Genomic DNA, 20179 nt, shown 5'->3' with positions numbered 1-20179 from the left:
GGGGCGGGCGTGGCCGCGGGCGGCCAGGGGGAGCGCTGGGAGCCGCGGGGCCAGCGCGGGCGCAGGGTCGCTGGAGGAGAGGCTGCGGCTGCGGCATGCGGGGAGATGAGGCTCAAGCCCGGCAGCATCGTGACATTTCTGTGCCTCAGCGCCGCCTTCTCCTTTGTCTGCTTCACCGCCTGGAGCAGGAGCGGAGGTGAGAGCCGCCGGGGCGCGAGCCCTCGGGGCTGCCAACCGCCGCCCTCGCGCCGGGGTCCCCCTCAGGTGCCGGGGGAGTCACCTCCCAACGGCCGCCGCCTTCTGCACCTGCTCAGCTCCCCTCCCCGCTGGGGGCTGCCGGCCACAACCCCGGGCCCCCAGCTGCACTGGGGCAGGAGGGAGCCGCAGGTGTCGCTCTGTCCTCCCCGGGCTGCTGACACTGCCCCGGGCCGGGTGAACAGGAGCGGTCCTGGGGCTACTCCGGGCACCCACGCGGAAACCTTCGGCAGCAGGCAGCTGATGCTTCAAAAATGTCTTGGGGCACGAAGTAGCATTTCAGATTAAAATGCTGTTTTAATCCATTGGCTGTGATCTGCTGCTGTCCGGGGCAGGAGCTACCTCCGGCCTGGTATTCAGAGGTGCTGAGCACCTTCAGTTCCCATTGACTTCGTGGGGGGCTCAGCACTTCTGAAAAATCAAGCCTTTATGTCTTACTACCTTCCACCTTTATAATTATCACATCCCTACATACTTGGGATGGTAAGGGTTACACACAGGATTTCTGAGGTGTTACAATTTATAATAATCTCACCCTGTTAAGAACTATTCACATTTCCCAGAATAAGAGGCTGTATACTGGTTAGTTATTGTCCTCAAATTAAGGCTAAGAAAAAAAAACTGTTTAAGAGACCACACAGGAAGGTAGCTCCTAACCAGTAGCTGTTTAGGAAATGTTTGTATTGCACAGTCTGCACTGAATTATCTGGAACTGATTATCCTCACTTAAACTAGTATAAATGGAAGTCAGTAGAGAGATCCCCCATTTTATAGTGGGGTCATAGCCCAGTCCTGCTCCCACTAATCAATTGCAAAACTTCTGTTGACTTCAATGCTTCAGGATCCAGCCTTCTGTGTTTTAGAACCTTATCTTGCAAATATTTATGCAGGTATGCAAATTTACTCACATGACCAGTTTTACAGGTGGGACTACTCAAGGTCCTAATTCTGTGAAGACTAAAATGTGCTTAAATTTGTGCACCGTGTGCAGTCCATTGAAATAAACACAGCAAGAGAATGTTTCAATTAAAACACAAAATTGAAGTCAGTGGGACTACAGTGCATAAAGTTTAAGCATGATTGTAACTCTTTGCAGGATCAGGACCCAAGTGAGTAAAGTTAAACGTCTACATAAGTGTTTTGCAGGTTAGGGTCCTGGATCATACTTTTAGGTGAAAATTATATTTAAGAAAATTCTTGTCAATATTATTAACAACACCCTGATATTAAAATGCTAAGAACAGGAATGGAGTTGGTGATATGGTAAGACTTTTATATATCTAACTATTATGATGATTTTTAAAAATTGATCTTTATATTTTATTCATCTGGGACACTGAAACTGATCTAGTCTGTTTTACTTGCTGATTCTTGGGCAGCAGGATCTTGTGTTAGTGTCTAACACTGTTGTCAAGGTTCCTTCCCCACTCTGAACGCTAGGGTACAGATGTGGGGCCCTGCATGAAAACCTCCTAACCTTACTTTTACCAGCTTAGGTTAAAACTTCCCCAAGGTACAAACTATTTTACCCTTTGCCCTTGGACTTTCGCTGTCTAACACTGGTATTATTATTATTATTATTATTAGGAAAGAGTTCGTTTGGAAACATCTTTCCCCCCAAAATCCTCCCAAATCTTACCCCCTTTTTTCTGGGGAAGGTTTGATAAAAATCCTCACCAATTTGCATAGGTGACCACAGACCCAAACCCTTGAATCTTAAGAACAATGAAAAAAGCATTCAGTTTCTTAAAAGAAGAATTTTAATAGAAGAAAAAGTAAAAAAGAATCACCTCTGTAAAATCAGGATGGTAAATACCTTACAGGGTAATTAGATTCAAAACATAGAGAATCCCTCTAAGCAAAACCTTAAGTTACAAAAGACACAAAAACAGGAATATCCATGCCATTCAGTACAGCTTATTTTCTCAGCCATTTAAACAAACAGAATCTAACACATATCTAGCTAGATTACTTACTAAATTCTAAGACTCCAGTCCTGTTCTGTCCCCGGCAAAAACATCACACAGACATACCCATGGTCTTGCAATTATTTCCCCATACAGATACTGAGTGTACTGTACATCCCTCAGAGCAATTGTTCCACTGGTGGTCTGCAGTGTTAGTATTTGTGTTGTACCTAACCTGACTCCTATGCGCACACACAAAATCTCTAGCTCAGAAGTGCTTTGAGCTCGCTGTGGCCCATCAGAGAGTATGGAGTAAAGTGACGCCTAAGTGCTGCTGCTGTTTGAGCTAGTAATATGGGGGGACTCAGCCACTCTGTGCTGTTAATACAGTCACTCTGGGCAGCTTGAGTCTTGTATTGCAGTGTGACTGCTCTTCTTTAAGCTAGGCTAACTTGAGAGAAGTTAACTCAAATGTGGATCACAGTGCAGTGAAGACAAGTCCTCAGGCAGGTGTCACTACATCACTTATGCCCAGTTCATGTTGTTGCGGTTCAAATACAAGACAGAACAAGGCTTTAAGCAAGCAAGCAGGCTGCTGCCTGTCAGCTTTCCACCCTCTCTTTTATTTCTCTCCCCCCTGCGCATTACATACTCCAACCGCAAAAGGAAACAACAAAGGGAATAATATGACTTTGATTAATATTCTTATTTACCAGCCTCTATCTACTACAGTCCTTGCTCTCAGGCCTTGAGCCCAGTCCAAGGAAGCTTCCCATGGTTCATGTCCTCTGGGCGACTTCCCATGGTCCATGTCCTTGGAAGGAGCAGTGTGTGCACTGCTCCTACACAACACTCAGGGTGTGCCCTGAATGTTTTCAGGTGCATGAACCCTTCATCATGTCTTCTTTACATACTTTGCTTTACAATCATGAAGTTAGAAACTTACTTTTTTAATAATGAAGACTCTCTGTGATGTAGTCACCAGGAGCTGGGCCCCTAGGCACAGGCCTATAGTGTCTGTGGTTTAATGGGATAATTTCATTACAAAACCAGATAAAGTTTTTCACCTGCTTTTATAAATAACTTCTGTAAGCAAAAGTGATGACTTTTGTACACTCAGTTCATTGTGTCAAGGAAGCTTGGAAGTATTTACTTATGGAGTCTCCAGTGAATCAGACATTATGGGCTCAATCCTGTTTGTTGAGATGCCTACTCTTTAAGTATCCCCTAGCCTAGAGCACTGTACACACAGTCTGCTACCAATGAGTAAGCAGGTTTCACTGTGTAGCAGTGCCTGTTCGACATGCTGGACTCTTTTTGCTCTGAGCCTTTTTGGTTCCTATCCAACCTAAGGCATGTTGTGTCTCTGAAGCAGGTATGTGTGCATGTTAAGGGTAGAAAAGTGTGTTAGGGCCAAAGTGGAGGTGATTCATTGCAACATAGTCCAACCTGATTGTGTAACTCCACTCCCAGATAAAATAACTGCCCTATGTAATTACATCTGATATGGGTTCAAAGTTAGGAAAACAATGTAATAGCTAATATTTATATAGAGATCAGCTCCTCATATTTCAACAAGGTTCTTTCACAGTTAGGTATGGAGTCTGATTTAGTCTTTGTCTTCAGTGTTGCCTCTCAGTCCATGATAAATCACACAGGTACATGGGCTTGAGAGAGGAAGGTGAGGAAATAGAAAATCTCATTTATTTTTTTCATTTAAAAAAAAGCTCAATCATAAGTCAGGGAGGAGACAAAAGCACTTGGCAAATGAGTTTATATTATGTTTACTTCACTGGAAATATTTATATTTTGTTCCTGAAAAATATACTTAATATGTTGATAGTACAGCAAAGTGTTCAGTGGGTGTAATTTGAAAAGGATGATGAAAGGGATAAAGAGCTTGTAAGGAAAGTATCTTCTCCTAGGTATTTTTTTAAAATACCTGACTCCTGCTGCAATCTGGATTGCAAAGTCAAAAAATTACTCTTCAGGTGTCATTTTAGAGCATTCCAGAGATGAGATTCCTCTGGTAGGTATTGTTTAACAATGTTGAGACTGGATGAACCCTATCAGAGGCAGGGAAATGGCAACATCCCGCCCATCCCTGAGCTATATGTGTATGTATTTGTATGGCGTTTTCATTAATATTAACTTATTAGCTAATTGATACAACTGGGTGTGTAACCTGATAATTATGTTTACATAACTCAAATCATGATTATAGTAACTGGAGGTGCTATCCTGGACTCTTGTTGGGCCCAGCTCCTGTACGTGGCAGAGAGTTCCTGTGGCCCTGTGCTCAGCTTCATTTTTGGGATCCCTCCTTGGAACTCAGCCAAGAAAAAGAACATTCTCTCTTATTTCCTCCCCTTCCCCTTCCCCCCCATTTTTATTCTTTTTTTCTTCATCCTCCTCCTATAAGTAATAGGAAGTAAATGAAAATAAAGTGAGGTACCCTGATTGTTTTTGTAGTCTAACTTATTTTTCCACAGACCACTTGAAAATTGCTGAGGGTCTCGGTGGACCACGTAATGGTCTTTCCAAATATTGTTTGTACCATTAGCTAACGATTGTAAAGCGCTTTAGATAAGAGTGCTTTATTTAAAAAAAATGTAAAAAAGCATTGGGGTACAGGGTCTGGCCAGGACTTATGGTGCGGGAGGGGGCTCAGGGCTGGGACAGGAGGTTGGGGTGTGGAGTGCTTACCTGGGGCAGCTCCCGTTTGGTGCGAGGGATGAAGATGGGGATGTGTGTGTGTGTGTGTGTGTGTGTGTGTGCAGGAGTCAGGGTGGGCAGGGGGCTGGGGATATGGGGGGTGCAGGACTCAGGAAGGGCAGGTGGCTGGGGATGTTTGAGGGGATGCAGGAGTCAAGGCTGGGGATGTATGAGGGGGTGCAGGAGTCAGGGGGCTGGGTGGGTATGAGGGGGGTGCAGGACTCAGGGCTGAGGGTACAAGGTCTGGCAGAGAGTTAGGATGCAGGAGTGAGCTGGGGGTTGGCATGTAGGGCCTGGCCAGGAGCTAGAATGAGGAAGGGGGCTCAGGCTTGGGCCAGGAGGTTGGGGTGTGGAACGCTTACCTGGGGCAGCTCCCATTTGGTGCGTGGGGTGTAGGTGGGAATGTGGGGGGTGCAGGAGCTCCCGTTTGGTGCTCAGGGTGGGGGTGCAGGAGTCAGGGAGCGCAGGGGGGTGCAGGAGTCAGGACAGGGGACTGGCGGTGTGGGCTGGGGTCTTGGGGTGCTCCCAGTCTCCTGCCTTGAGCGGCTCATGGCAGGGGACTGGGGGGGGAGGTATGTGCAGGGGGAGTCTGGGGTCCCACCTCTGCTCCGCCCTGCCCCTATTCCACCTCCTTCCCCAAGGCCCCGCCCCCGCCTCTTCTCTGCCTCCTCCCCTGAGCACCCTGCGGCTCCGCCTGTCCCTCCCAGAGCAACCTGAGCACTGGCAAACAGCTGTTTGGCAGTGGGGGAAGCACTGGAGGGAAGGGGAAGGGGTGGAAATGCGGCACGCTCGGGGGAGGAGGTGGAGAAGAGGCGTGGGAGGGGAGAGGTTGGCTGCTGGTGGGGGCGGAGCCTGCAGCAGGAGCCCCAGGAGCTGGCAGGACCAAGCTTCTGCCCCCGCAGCTGCCTGGCCCAGGGGCCCCTGTCATTGGGGGGGCCCATGCCAGGGCACCCTCTGGTTCACTGTAAATCCACCTCTGCTCCTGTGCAATGACACAAGGGAGAGAGGCTTCATGTAGGGCTAGAGCTCAGTCTGGTCCTAAATCATCTCTGGATTACTTTGCTGTAGAGCCCTATGATTAGGGTCCTCAGAAGTGTTTTTAATATATATAACCTTCCTGCCAGGTGGAGTCAGTAGCAACAAGGGCCAGGTTCAATATCTAGGGGTTCCTTTTAACAATGCAAAACAGCTCAAGCCCCCACCCAGTGATCTGGGAAAACTATACACCACCCCTGTCCACCTCTAAGAGGCAATATTTCCCCACTCACAAGCACTGATTACTGAAAGGGAACCAAGCATTAATTGAGAAAACACTATAACCACAGTACAGAAGCATGTAACCATAAGCAAACACCCACCCCACAATACGTTTGGCAATGTCCTTTGCCTCACTTTCTGACCTTGCAGTGTGAAAATCTGATGGATGTTCCTTTAATGTACCACTCCCTGTCCCCTCTGCCGCACCCCACTCACAGTGGTTGTCCTCGGTCAGCAAAGACCCAGAGTTCAGAGGTGGGTCCTCTGAGGTAGGAGATGAACCCAGGCGAGGTCAAGCTATGCCACCTTTACTGCCATTGTCTCTGCAAGTAGCTCATTGCAGCTCTTATCTATGTCGCCACTCAACGCTGGTTCCACCACAGGGTGCTCACTACTGCTGTTATCTCAGCTGTTGCTGCTTTTCTCACTGCACTTCTGCGATGCCACTTCTGAGGTTGCACCATTTAACCCAGCTCTTAGTGATATCTCTGGGTAGCAGAAAAACTGTCTCTTCATTTCAGAGTAGCAGCCATGTTAGTCTGTATCCGCAAAAAGAAAAGGTGTACTTGTGGCACCTTAGAGACTAACCAATTTATTTGAGCTTAAGGTTTCGTGAGCTACAGCTCACTTCATCGGATGCATTCAGTGGAAAATACAGTGGGGAGATTTATATACACAGAGAACATTAAACAATGGGTGTTACCATACACACTGTAAAGAGAGTGATCAGGTAAGGATGAAGTGAGCTGTAGCTCACGAAAGCTTATGCTCAGATAAATTTGTTAGTCTCTAGGTGCCACAAGTACTCCTTTTCTTTTTGTCTCTTCGTTGTCTTTCACTGCAACGCTACACTGTCCCCATGGTAGGTCTAAGTCTTAGCCCCTAGATCTGCTTATCAACAAATTCAGCTCTGATAATCACTGAACAGAAACAAGGACTCTCAAGTGAGTTCAGTCAGCTTTGTCTTTAAACATGGGATACAGGAAAGTCAAATGGTATCTAGGTCTTGTTAGGCAGAATCACACTATCAGGTACAAACACCTGTACCTACCTGCTCTCATCTTCACTGGATTTGGCATTCCTACCCCCGGCTTAGCGAATGTGGTTCACTTTTGGGTGACCCCCTCAATGAGGGCTTCAGTTCTGCTGCCCTTTACTCATACAATAAGGATAACAAATTTCATTGTCCATGCATTCAATTTCAAGCATTTTTATTAAAGCTATTGTTAAAATGATCTAATAATCTTAAGGAAAGAGTTACTAAAATAAATTGTAACCCAAAACCAGCCAAAATTGATCACTTTGGCAATGCAGCTCTGTCTGCTGAAGGTCTCAGCACAGTAGGTGTGTCCATGCAAATAGTGTGCTCCTAAAGTCTCTTCCCTCAGTTCATCACTTAGCCCTGGTCTAGGACTTTAGGTCGAATTTAGCAGCATTAAATCAATGTAAACCTGCACCCGTCCACATGATGAAGCCCTTTATTTCGACTTAAAGGGCTTTTAAAATCGATTTCCTTACTCCACCCCTGACAAGTGGATTAGCGCTTAAATCGGCCTTGCTGGCTCGAATTTGGGGTACTGTGGACACAATTTGACGGTATTGGCCTCTGGGAGCTATTCCAGAGTGCTCCGTTGTGACCGCTCTGGGCAGCATTCTCAACTCAGATGCACTGGCCAGGTAGACAGGAAAAGAACTGCGAACTTTTGAATCTCATTTCCTGTTTGGCCAGCGTGGCAAGCTGCAGGTGACCATGCAGAGCTCAGCAGCAGAGGTGACCATGATGGAGTCCCAGAATCGCAAAAGAGCTCCAACATGGACCGAACGGGAGGTACGGGATCTGATCGCTGTATGAGGAGAGGAATCCGTGCTATCAGAACTCGGTTCCAGTTTTCGAAATGCCAAAACCTTTGTCAAAATCTCCCAGGGCATGAAGGACAGAGGCCATAACAGGGACCCGAAGCAGTGCCGCATGAAACTTAAGGAGCTGAGGCAAGCCTACCAGAAAACCAGGGAGGCGAACGGCCGCTCCGGGTTAGAGCCCCAAACGTGCCGCTTCTATGATGAGCTGCATGCCATTTTAGGGGGTTCAGCCACCACTACCCCAGCCGTGTTGTTTGACTCCTTCAATGGAGATGGAGGCAATATGGAAGCAGGTTTTGGGGACGAAGAAGATGATGATGAGGTTGTAGATAGCTCACAGCAAGCAAGCGGAGAAACCGGTTTTCCCGACAGCCAGGAACTGTTTCTCACCCTGGACCCGGAGCCAGTCCCCCCCGAGCCCACCCAAGGCTGCCTCCTGGACCCAGCAGGCGGAGAAGGGACCTCTGGTGAGTGTACCTTTTAAAATACTATACATGGTTTAAAAGCAAGCATGTGAAAGGATTACTTTGCCCTGGCATTCGCGGCTCTCCTGGATGTACTCCCAAAGCCTTTGCAAAAGGTTTCTGGGGAGGGCAGCCTTATTGCGTCCTTCATGGTAGGACACTTTACCACTCCAGGCCAGTAACACGTACTCGGGAATCATTGTACAAGAAAGCATTGCAGTGGATGTTTGCTGGCATTCAAACAACATCCGTTCTTTATCTCTCTCTGTTATCCTCAGGAGAGTGAGATATAATTCATGGTCACCTGGTTGAAATAGAGTGCTTTTCTTCAGGAGACACTCAGAGGAGCCCATTCCTGCTGGGCTGTTTGCCTGTGGCTAAACAGAAATGTTCTCCGCTGTTAGCCACAGGGAGGGGGGAGGGTTGAGGGGGTAGCCAAGCGGTGGTGGGAGGCAAAATGTGACCTTGTAACAAAAGCACATGTGCTATGTATGTAATGTTAACAGCAAGGTTTACCCTGAAAGAGTGTAGCCACTGTTTTATAAAATGTGTCTTTTTAAATACCGCTGTCCCTTTTTTTTTTCTCCACCAGCTGCATGTGTTTCAATGATCACAGGATCTTCTCCTTCCCAGAGGCTAGTGAAACTTAGAAAGAAAAAAAAAACGCACTCGAGATGAAATGTTCTCCGAGCTCATGCTGTCCTCCCACACTGACAGAGCACAGACGAATGCATGGAGGCAAATAATGTCAGAGTGCAGGAAAGCACAAAATGACCGGGAGGAGAGGTGGTGGGCTGAAGAGAGGGCTGAAGCTCAAATGTGGCGGCAGCGTGATGAGAGGAGGCGGGATTCAATGCTGAGGCTGCTGGAGGACCAAACCAGTATGCTCCAGTGTATGGTTGAGCTGCAGCAAAGGCAGCTGGAGCACAGACTGCCACTACAGCCCCTATGTAACCAACCGCCCTCCTCCCCAAGTTCCATAGCCTCCACACCCAGACGCCCAAGTATGTGGTGGGGGGGGGCCACCGGCCAACCAGCCACTCCGCCACAGAGGATTGCCCAAAAAAAAGAAGGCTGGCATTCAATAAATTTTAAAGTTGTAAACTTTTAAAGTGCTGTGTGGCATTTTCCTTCCCTCCTCCACCACCCCTCCTGGGCTACCTTGGTAGTCATCCCCCTATTTGTGTGATGAATGAATAAAGAATGCATGAATGTGAAGCAACAATGACTTTACTGCCTCTGCAAGCGGTGACCGAAGGGAGAAGGGGAGGGTGGTTAGCTTACAGGGAAGTAGAGTGAACCAAGGGGCGGGGGGTTTCATCAAGGAGAAACAGAACTTTCACACCGTAGCCTGGCCAGTCATGAAACTGGTTTTCAAAGCTTCTCTGATGCGTACCGCGCCCTCCTGTGCTCTTCTAACCGCCCTGGTGTCTGGCTGCGCGTAACCAGCAGCCAGGCGATTTGCCTCAACCTCCCACCCCGCCATAAACGTCTCCCCCTTACTCTCACAGGTATTGTGGAGCACACAGCAAGCAGTAATAACAGTGGGAATATTGGTTTCGCTGAGGTCTAAGCGAGTCAGTAAACTGCGCCAGCGCACCTTTAAACGTCCAAATGCACATTCTACCACCATTCTGCACTTGCTCAGCCTGTAGTTGAACAGCTCCTGACTACTGTCCAGGCTGCCTGTGTATGGCTTCATGAGCCATGGCATTAAGGGGTAGGCTGGGTCCCCAATGATACATATAGGCATTTCAACATCCCCAAAAGTTATTTTCTGGTCTGGGAATAAAGTCCCTTCCTGCAGCTTTTGAAATAGACCAGAGTTCCTGAAGATGCGAGCGTCATGTACCTTTCCTGGCCATCCCATGTTGATGTTGGTGAAACGTCCCTTGTGATCCACCAGAGCTTGCAGCACTATTGAAAAGTACCGCTTGCGGTTTATGTACTCGCCGGCTTGGTGCTCCGGTGCCAAGATAGGGATATGGGTTCCGTCTATAGCCCCACCACAGTTAGGGAATCCCATTGCAGCAAAGCCATCCACTATGACCTGCACATCTCCCAGGGTCACTACCCTTGATATCAGCAGATCTTTGATTGCGTGGTCTACTTGCATCACAGCAGCCCCAACAGTAGATTTGCCCACTCCAAATTGATTCCCAACTGACCGGTAGCTGTCTGGCGTTGCAAGCTTCCACAGGGCTATCGCCACTCGCTTCTCAACTGTGAGGGCTGCTCTCATCTTGGTATTCATGCACCTCAGGGCAGGGGAAAGCAAGTCACAAACTTCCATGAAAGTGCCCTTATGCATGTGAAAGTTTCGCAGCTACTGGGAATCGTCCCAGACCTGCAACACTATGCGGTCCCACCAGTCTGTGCTTGTTTCCCGAGCCCAGAATCAGCATTCCACAGCATGAACCTGCCCCATTAGCACCATGATGCATGCATTGGCAGGGCCCATGCTTTCAGAGAGGTCTGTGTCCGTGTCCTGATCACTCACGTGACCGCGCTGACGTCGCCTCCTCGCCCGGTATCGCTTTGCCAGGTTCTGGTGCTGCATATACTGCTGGATAATGCGTGTGGTGTTTAATGTGCTCCTAATTGCCAAAGTGAGCTGAGTGGCCTCCATGCTTGCCTTGGTATGGCATCTGCACAGAAAAAAGGCGCGGAACGATTGTCTGCCGTTGCTCTGACGGAGGGAGGGGCGACTGACGACACAGCTTTCAGGGTTGGCTTCGGGGAGCTAAAATCAACAAAGGGGGTGGCTTTACATCAAGGAGTATTTCAGGCAGGACTTCATGGAGGGTTCCAATAAGAAATGGTGCACCTAAGTTATTGTTCTTATTGGAACAAGGAGGTTAGCCTGGCCTCTGATTGATACATGGCTAGATTTACCTCGCTCCTTCCCTGTGAGTGACTGCAGTGTGACCTAGAGGAATGAGTCCCCTAGACGGGGGAGGAGGCAAATGAGTACAAAACAAATCTGGTCTATTTCTTGTTTTGATCCACTCCATCTATGTTTTACATCTTTGGCTGGCAGCAGACAGTGCAGGACTGCATGCCATCCTCATCTCATGGCTGCTCAGCAGAAGATGGTGCAGTAGGACTGCTAGCCATCCTCATCTCTTGCCTGCCCGGCAGAAGATGATACAATAGGACTGCTAGCAATCCGTATCGCCTGCCTGCTCACCATAAGACAGTTCAATAGGACTGACTGCAGGACTAAAGAGAATGACCTGGTCAAGTCACTCTAAATTTAGTCCCTGCACCCATGTCTGCCTAGGCGCTCCCAGCCGACGTGGCCAGGAGCACCTCGGACACAACGAGGACGGCTACCAGTCGTACTGCACCGTCTGCTGCCAGAAGGCAATGGGTTGCTGCTACTGTGTAGCAATGCCGTACCACATCTGCCAGCACCCAGGAGACATATGGTGACGATTACCTGAGCGGGCTCCATGCTTGCTGTGGTATGGCGTCTGCATAGGTAACTCAGGAAAAAAGGCGCGAAACGATTGTCTGCCCTTGCTTTCACAGAGGGAGGGAGGGAAGGGGGGCCTGACGATATGTACCCATAACCACCCGCAACAATGTTTTAGCCCCATCAGGCATTGGGATCTCAACCCAGAATTCCAATGGGCAGCGGAGACTGCAGGAACTGTGGGATAGCTATCCACAGTGAACGCTCCGGAAGTCGACTCTAGCCTCGGTACTGTGGAAGCACTCCGCTGAGTTAATGCACTTAATGCACTTAGAGCATTTTCTGTGGGGACACACACACTCGAATATATAAAACCGATTTCTAAAAAAACGACTTCTATAAATTCGACCTTATTCCGTAGTGTAGACATACCCTTAATGTCAGGGGAGAACTCAGTCAGACCCTGCTTACAATATATTATCCAGGAATTTTTGAAAATCTGTGTTTGGAATTGCATATTCAGATGGGAGATGATAAACAGTAAACCACGGAAGACTGGTTAAAGAGAAAATTAGTTTCCTTAGCTATAACTCTTATTTCTCATCATGGAGGGCCTGGACACTATTGATTGATTAGACCTGTTCATGCCACCACCGTGGAGGTGGATTAGTATCCGTGTAAGCAGACTCCTGAGCCTGCATGAGCCTTGCATGTCAGTGGGAGTCTGCCCATGTGGAGGTAATGGCAGGATGAGAACCTTAGGCTTTCCATATTTTGTTTTCTTTCCTCCTTTAAGTTCAGACTCCTGATGCTACAGCACCATGCTTTGACCTCAGGATGACGTCAAAAGCTGAAACTATACATACGCTACCTGCGATTCTAAAAACAAACCTGAATTCTTTCCTTTTTGCATAAAACCACTGCTAAACATCCCACAGGATAAAATCTGCTCTCTGTTACATCCTGCTCTCTTCTGATTATGCCCCCATGACACCTGTGCATCCCAGTTATCTTAAGTGGGTTTACATAGACGTGACTGATTTAATAACCAATTGCCGATTACTGCTATGTGTAGGACAGACATTCTGTTTCGCAAAGGTTTTGAAATTTCTCTTCATTCTGAACTGGAATGAAAATAGTAAATTTTAGAAATTCTCCACAAGGAAAATTCAGAACTTTTTTGTTTTGTGTTTCATTTTGATGTTTTAAAAATACTTGGTTCCAAAAATGTCAAAACCCTGAAGTTTGATGTTGTCAGAATTTTTTTCTGACTTTCTTTCAAAACAAAATTCCTGTGAAATCACTCGATTTCACAAAGTGTTTAGATTTAGATGGAACCACATATTCTGATGGAATATGGTTTTTTGTCAGAGTTTCTCTGACCAGCTCTATTATTGATGTGTGAAAAGGCATAGAATTCAACTCTTTCCTTCATAGTTGCATTATCTCTGCAATGCTTACAACAGTAAAAGATAGGAACAGAAATAAGATTTTTATTAAAGTAAGCAGACATAGCTTTAATTACAATCAGGGAGCATATCTTTTGAATGAGGTGGTGCCATTTTTTTACTATAATCAGTTATCAGAGGGAATCACAAAGGGTTCAATGGATTATATGGGCGTAACAGCAAAATTTGTCCTAAAGTTTCTAGCCTTTTCCATGATAATGATAAGCAGGCTTTTACCTCACATGAGTAGTCCTAGTTCCATTCAGTAGTTCATAAAGGGTGCAGGATTAGACTTGTCCATGTTGATTTACATATGTGCTACTGCCCTGTTAACCTAAATTTTCAGAAAATTGTGTCCAGGTGAAGTACTAATAAACATTGATAGGAAACTAGGGAAAAAATAAGCTAAAATGTGAAGTCACAAGAATATAAACATGAGAATAAATATGTATATTTGGCCTTAAAAACAGTAATATACAGATATTAAAAAAGATAATCTGGAAAAAAAATTGAGACTTTTCAGGAACCATAAATATAAATCCAAATTCACAGAAGTAACTCATAAGTTAGTAGATAATTTTAAAAAATGCTTAATGTCATGTTAGTAAATATTAATCTTTTATGAGCCAAGCATGTAACAGTCTCACAATTTCACAAGATTTATCATCAGAAAAGGGAATTCTCTGGTTTTCAGGCTTTAAATATCTTGCTGAAATAAGAAAATCTGATTTTTGATGAATTCTTCATGCTTACAATTGAAATAATATGGTGTACATAGTAACACAAACAGCTGTTTACCGAGAAAGTCTAGAAACTTACGTGAGCTCTCTTGTATATTTATTTTAGCAGATGAAGCCTTGATCCTGCAATTGCACCCATGCAGAACCCCACTGAATTTCCGCCCATTTTCATGGAGCTCTGTATGAGTGTAGATATCTCTGCAGATGAAGTTGCAATATTTGGCCCAAAGTTTCAATTAAAACAGTGGCAAAATTAATTGTCAGGCTTTCAGTGTGTCTTGCGTCTTCTCATTCTCATTTTGATAAACAGCATTAATTCTGATTTATGTGAAGTGAAGCCCAGTATTCATATCTAGGCCTCTAAAAGGCCACTCCTACAGAGTGTTGAATACTCTCCACATAGGCTTCAGTGGAAGCTGAGAGCAGTCAGCATGGGAGGCTTTTGGCACATGCAGGACTGAGCCCTAAATAGGGGCACTATTACACATTTAGTCACCTGAACTGACCCACAGGGTTTTGAGGACTCCAAAGTGGAGATGGTACTCAAAATCAAAAATTAAATGCCAAAGTTTGCACCCAAGGCTGCAAAAATTCTGTAGTTGTGCAGTCTTGTGAATATGTGATTTACTGTACTGTGCGTAAGGCCTGATTCCAGTGTGAAGTTTTTGCTCTTGCCTTCAGCAGGAGCAGGATTGTGCCCTAAATATGCAGGGCCAGATTGAAGCTGGCTTTTGTAGTGATTCATGGGAGGAAGAATGTATGAAGAGCTTCCCATCCCCTTGTTCTTCCTGTGCAAGGCATGGTCACAGACTGAGATGTGAGCACAGAAGACTCTCTCACTGCTCTTTCCAAGAAATTCTGTTAACATTTAGAAACAACTAGTGTAATTCTAAGTAGAGCCTTAAAAAAAAGCAAATACTTATTAATAGTTAAACCTACTCATTTATACATGATCTATTTGCAATAGCAGCGCACCCTTTTTCTTGTTTAGTTTCAAACTACTGTATACCTTAGAAACATTACTTTATCTCCCCATCCTGTGAAGTGGGGAAGTATTATTTTCCCTGTTCTACAGATAGAGGGACTTGCTCACTGTCACACAGGAAATCTGGGGCAGAGCTGGAAATTGAATCCAGATTTCCTTAGTCCTATTCTGGTGCCTTACCCACAAGCCATCTTTTTTTCTTTTTTGAAGCCCCTATGTTAATAAGTTTAAAGCCTTTTTTAACATTGCTTATTCCTGACTTTATTCACTATGTTCTTGATCCATGTCTGTCTTGGCTAGGAAAGGCCAGTGGTGGAGATTGTCAACATCTCCTTTAAGAACTTGCTCTAGGCACTGGTGCATCCCAGGATCAATAAATTGCTTCATACTGACAATCTGGACTGTTATATTCCTGGTAGTAAAGATTATTCAGAAGGTTGAGATGGGATAACTCTCACAGTAGCAAGATTTCCTTTACCATTGTTAATCTGAGAACCAAAATACGTATGGAACAGAAACTGCTCTTGCAGTATTGGTGGATGCTCCCTTCCTAGTGAGGGATGAAAATCAAGTATCTAGGCTGATAGTATTAGATTTATCAGTTGCCTTCTATAGGTGGTGTTCACTGATTTGGGACCTCAGCAGGAGCTGGTGATCTTGCTCCTGAGTGGCTCCATTCTTACTTCTTAAGGAGATCCTAGATGGTGGTCTTGGATGATTACTCTTCTGCCCTGAAGGGTCTCTTATGGAGAGTTCTGCAGGATTGGTTTCATCTTGTCCTCCTGCTCAATGTGCATATGAGGTCATTAAGAGAATTAATGTAGAAGCATTGGTTGTGGGTGTCTTCAATGTGCTCATGACACCCATTTTTGTGTCTTCTGACTTCTATACTTCTGTCTCTTCTGACTCAGACCAAGCGAATGAATGCCTTTCACACTGTCTTGTGGAGACTGGGGCATGCAAGATAATTGGTTAGCTGAAGCCCAGTCCAGATGAGACAGAGTTGATTGGTCTGGGAAAGCAGCCATAAGATATGGCCAAAATTAGCTATCACACACTAAAGGTTTGTCTACAAATGACTTTCTCTTGTTTGCAGCCTGGGAGTTTGGTTGGATTCCCAGTTGTCACTGGATGATCATCTTCAGCAGTAGCCAAAGTTGCTTTTTATCATTTGTCTCTGGTTAGGAGGTTATGATCTTTTCAACATAAACTTCATTACTCTAAGGTCTAGTTTACACACAGTTTTCACACCACTTCATCTATAATGATTTAGAAATTGATATAGTTAGATCAGTGCAACCTCTTCTGTGAACAGTTACACCAATATAAACACCATTATGTAAATAAAAATGTACTGATATAACTGAGTCCACAGTAGAGATTGCACTTATCTAACTGTATGGGATTCTAAACCAACATAGTTAAAATCCATACACAAAGTATGTGCAGACAAGTCCAAATTCATGCCTTTTGTGCCTCAAGGCTAGAGCTCTGTAATGTGCTCTACTGGGTGCTGCACCTTAAAACCCATTGGGAAATTAAGAGTAGTGCAGAATACAGCACCCAGCTTGATTAGTGGAGTGTCTGACTGTGAGCATGACCTGCAATGTCTGCCTGTAGGTTTCTAGGTTGATTTTTAGGATGTTGGTATTGACTTATAAAGCTATAAATATCTGAGAGAGAAGATCCTAAATGGCTTCCTTCTTCTTGTGACTTACTTCCATTTTGGGAGCTTAGCAGAGGCTCTTGAAATGGCTCTCCTTGGTATAAAAGAGAGGGGACTTCTGGCAGGGTGTTCTCTGTGAGATTGCCTTTCCTTTAGAATGCATTTCCACCTAAGTTTGAAATAGTTTGTCAGCTGACTTTCATGGTGCACTGCAAGTCATATAGTCTTAGGGGGCTGTTGAAAAAGTAGATATGTGTGGGGTGATTAGAGGAAAAAGGGGGTATTATTTTTATTTTTGTGCTGCCTGGTTACTTAGTAGTGTGTTATAGGGTTGTTGTTTTTCTATGATTGATTGTATTTTTAAGTGTTTGTCAGAGGCACCTAGGGTGTTCAGACAGGCACCTCGTGTTATTTTCTAAGTTTAAAGAACAAATAAATAAAATGCACAATTACTTTACTCTGATGTAATTGCCAAAATGCCAGTTCAGGGTTGACATTTTGGGTTAAGTTGACATTGGAGCATTCAAAGAAATGTAAGGAGGGAGACAGCAAGTGAGAGAGAGCAAGAGACAGAGACCATGTGTTCTTTTGTTTGTCTTCTGTTCCTCTCCCTTCAATTTCATAACTGATTCCTTTTGCCTTACCAACTTTTTAATGTAGTCCTGATGCACTGGCCATGATCAAATACAATCTTACAATGGAAACTTGAATTAAATTTAGAAAAATCTTGTTTGGTGATAAGAGCATGGAAAATAGAAGTTAAATAGCAGTATCCAGAAACACATTGCAAAACATATAATTAGGAAAAAAAACCTCTCCATTACAAGATGACTGGAGCAGAAGTAGCCAAAGCAGGGACTGCTGCACTGGGAGGGGAAATATGGGCCCAACCAGGATCATCCATCCCCTGTCCCAGCACCCCTCAGGACCCAAAACTGTGCATGGGAAACCTCCCAAAATCTGGGGTCATTAGGACCCAGGTGGTGCCTCCCCTCCCCCTGCTATGTGGCCTTGAGGGAAAACTGCAGAGAAACCTGCCAAAGATCCCAGCAGGTAAAAGTAGAAGCAGTCAAAGCAGGGATCTCTGGATATTCAGATAACCTTATAAAGTTTTGACTGGACTTTCTCTGTATTGTGCTGATTGGTTGGCTGTTTTCTCCTACCCTCTGTTTCATTAGCAAAGAAGGAAGCTGAATGCAGATTAACTTAAACAAGTGTTATTTATTAAACTTTGTGTACTGCTCCGTCCATAACTGATGCCCAGACTCCGACCCCCGCCCCTTCAGCGAGAAGTTGCTAAAATATAGCCAAATTGGAGTTTTATCTTTACCAGAAACTCAGTTGATTCCATGGTCTTTGAGATAGTTTAGTCTCCTCAACAGACAACTACACCAGGAGTGACCTATCTCTGACTCCCTGTCACCTGTCTGAGTCTAGCAAACCATCTCTCTGTGAAGTCCCCTCCCTGCCTGTGGGGTTGGCCTCTGGATGGTTCTCTCTCTCACCATTATGCAATGATCTCGGTAGGCTCTCTCAGCGTCTTGTGTCTGCAAGCTCATAAGTGTCTCCTGTTCCTCTAAATCACTTGTCCCTCATGTGTAGTCACCTCCTTTGACCTGGGTGTGATTGCACCTCATGACTCCTTTAGTCCACGCATTCTGGTATGTTTCTAATGGCTGGATCCTCACAAGAGCGCCTGCCTCCAGGGCCAGTAGGTCCTTGACTGACTGGTTGAACCCTAGTACCTGTTTCCTATTATTGTTGACTATCTCCTCTCAGTGGTGTCTCCATCCTTCTGGCTGCAACAGATCTCCCCCTGTTGAGAGCGGGATTTTGGTCCTTTGCCTCTTCAGTGTCTGCACTGGACTGTTTTGGCACCCTTGTGAAGGAGTATTCCTGTGTGCCAAAAACGCTAAGAAGGGGTCTGAACCATAAGAAACAGCCTTGTGTAACAGTCTCTTTGCTGTTTGCACAGATGATTTCATCTTACCATTACTCTGTAGGTATGCTGGGGAGGAGTTGTGGTGGTCAAATTTCCGTTTGCAAGCAAATTCCTTGAATTTTTCTGAGGTAAATTGGGGTATGTTGTGGATGAATTCAGTGTCCAGAACACCATATCTCACAAAATGGGCCTTCAGTTCACCAATCACAGACTTTCTTCTTGTATCTGGCAGGTACTTTGCCTCCCAAAAATTTGGATAGTAATCTACTGTAATGAAGTACTGCTTTAAATTAAAGGTAAATAAGCCCTAACTTTTCCCTTGGTCAGGTGGGCAGATCACGTGGTGACAGTCTCTTTCGGAAGACTGTTATTACATAACCAGAAGGTGTCATACCCTTCAGTCACAGAGTGAAGGTGTGTACTTATTCCTGGCCAGTAAACACACTCTTGAGTTTGTCTAAGACAGCTATTGGTGCCAATGTGTGAGGCATGTATTTTTTGCATGACATTCTTACATAATGATGCAGGGACAACAGCTCTGTCCTTGAAATATGATTCCATCTTTCATGCTCAGCTCATCTTTAATTTGAAAATATAGTTTGGCTTTTACTGGCACTTGGATTTTATTTTCTGGGTTCTTGTTCTCTTGACTGCCTGGAGTTGGATGTCCTTTTCTGTAGCCTGTGATTTCCATCAGCTTTCCTGTTGAAAGTGGGACATAGTGCAGCATGTTAATGAATTCCGTATCCTGATTACCTTCCCCAAACTTGCTGATGCTGGATATATATGCCATGCTCAGGGTCTCCGCTAATACTAGTAGTCCTGGACAATATCTGATCTCTACCTGGTAGAGGTGGAGGTGCATCAATATATGTGGCAATCTCTTTGTAACACTAAGAAGGGGCTTTGCCATGATAGTTTTTTCCAGGTTTGTGGTCTGATTGCACGATTACTGGTTGGCCACTGGTAAACTGATGACATTGCTCCACTTCAAATACAACAGCCAGAAGCTCTTTTTCTATCTAGGTGTTACCTCTGTTCAGTATCTGACAGGGCTTTGCTGGCACAAGCTATCGGCTGTCCTGCAGATGAGTTACACCCAATCCTTTCTCCAATGCATCACGCTGGAGTGTCAGTGACCCTCCTGGATGGTAGTACTTCAGGACTGAGGCATCTTATATTATTGATCAGCGTGTCATGCTTGATGTTGGGAACTTTCCCAGTCCCATTCAACATCCTGCCTTGTGAGCTGTTGTATGGGTTCCACTACTGCAGCCAGGTGTGGACAGAACTGAGGCAGCAAATTTCTGGTTCCTATGAACCGCTGTATCCCTTTCACACCCACTGGAACTGGCCTGTCTCTTGACTGCCTTGATCTTGTTGGAATCTGCTTTCACTCCCTCTGCTGTGAGCAAATGTTTGACATATGTCACCTCACACTGTTTGAGTCACCTTTTTCTGGAATGAGTGTTATGTTCTTGTCCTTGTGTTCCTGGAAAAAAGCTTGTCATTTCCTGCCATG

The 20179-nt window shown here is 45.3% G+C and overlaps 1 protein-coding gene across 2 annotated transcripts in view; it reads left to right on the top strand.

Moving 5' to 3' along the window:
- Positions 1–41: 41 nt before the first annotated feature.
- The window catches only part of MGAT4D (MGAT4 family member D), a 113597-nt gene continuing 93459 nt past the window's right edge, over positions 42–20179 (top strand). For both annotated transcript variants that reach the window (XM_084626016.1, XM_084626015.1), the window contains exon 1: positions 42–196. In XM_084626016.1, the coding sequence (XP_084482142.1) occupies positions 106–196 (91 nt within the window). In that variant the 5' untranslated portion in view covers positions 42–105. The remainder of the gene's footprint in view (positions 197–20179) is intronic.

This window comes from Lepidochelys olivacea (assembly GCF_965140295.1).
Source record: "Lepidochelys olivacea isolate rLepOli2 genome assembly, chromosome: 4".
Classification (NCBI taxonomy): Eukaryota; Metazoa; Chordata; order Testudines; family Cheloniidae; genus Lepidochelys; species Lepidochelys olivacea.
Note: the sequence above shows the minus strand (reverse complement) of the source record. Positions and strands in the feature narration are given on the sequence as shown.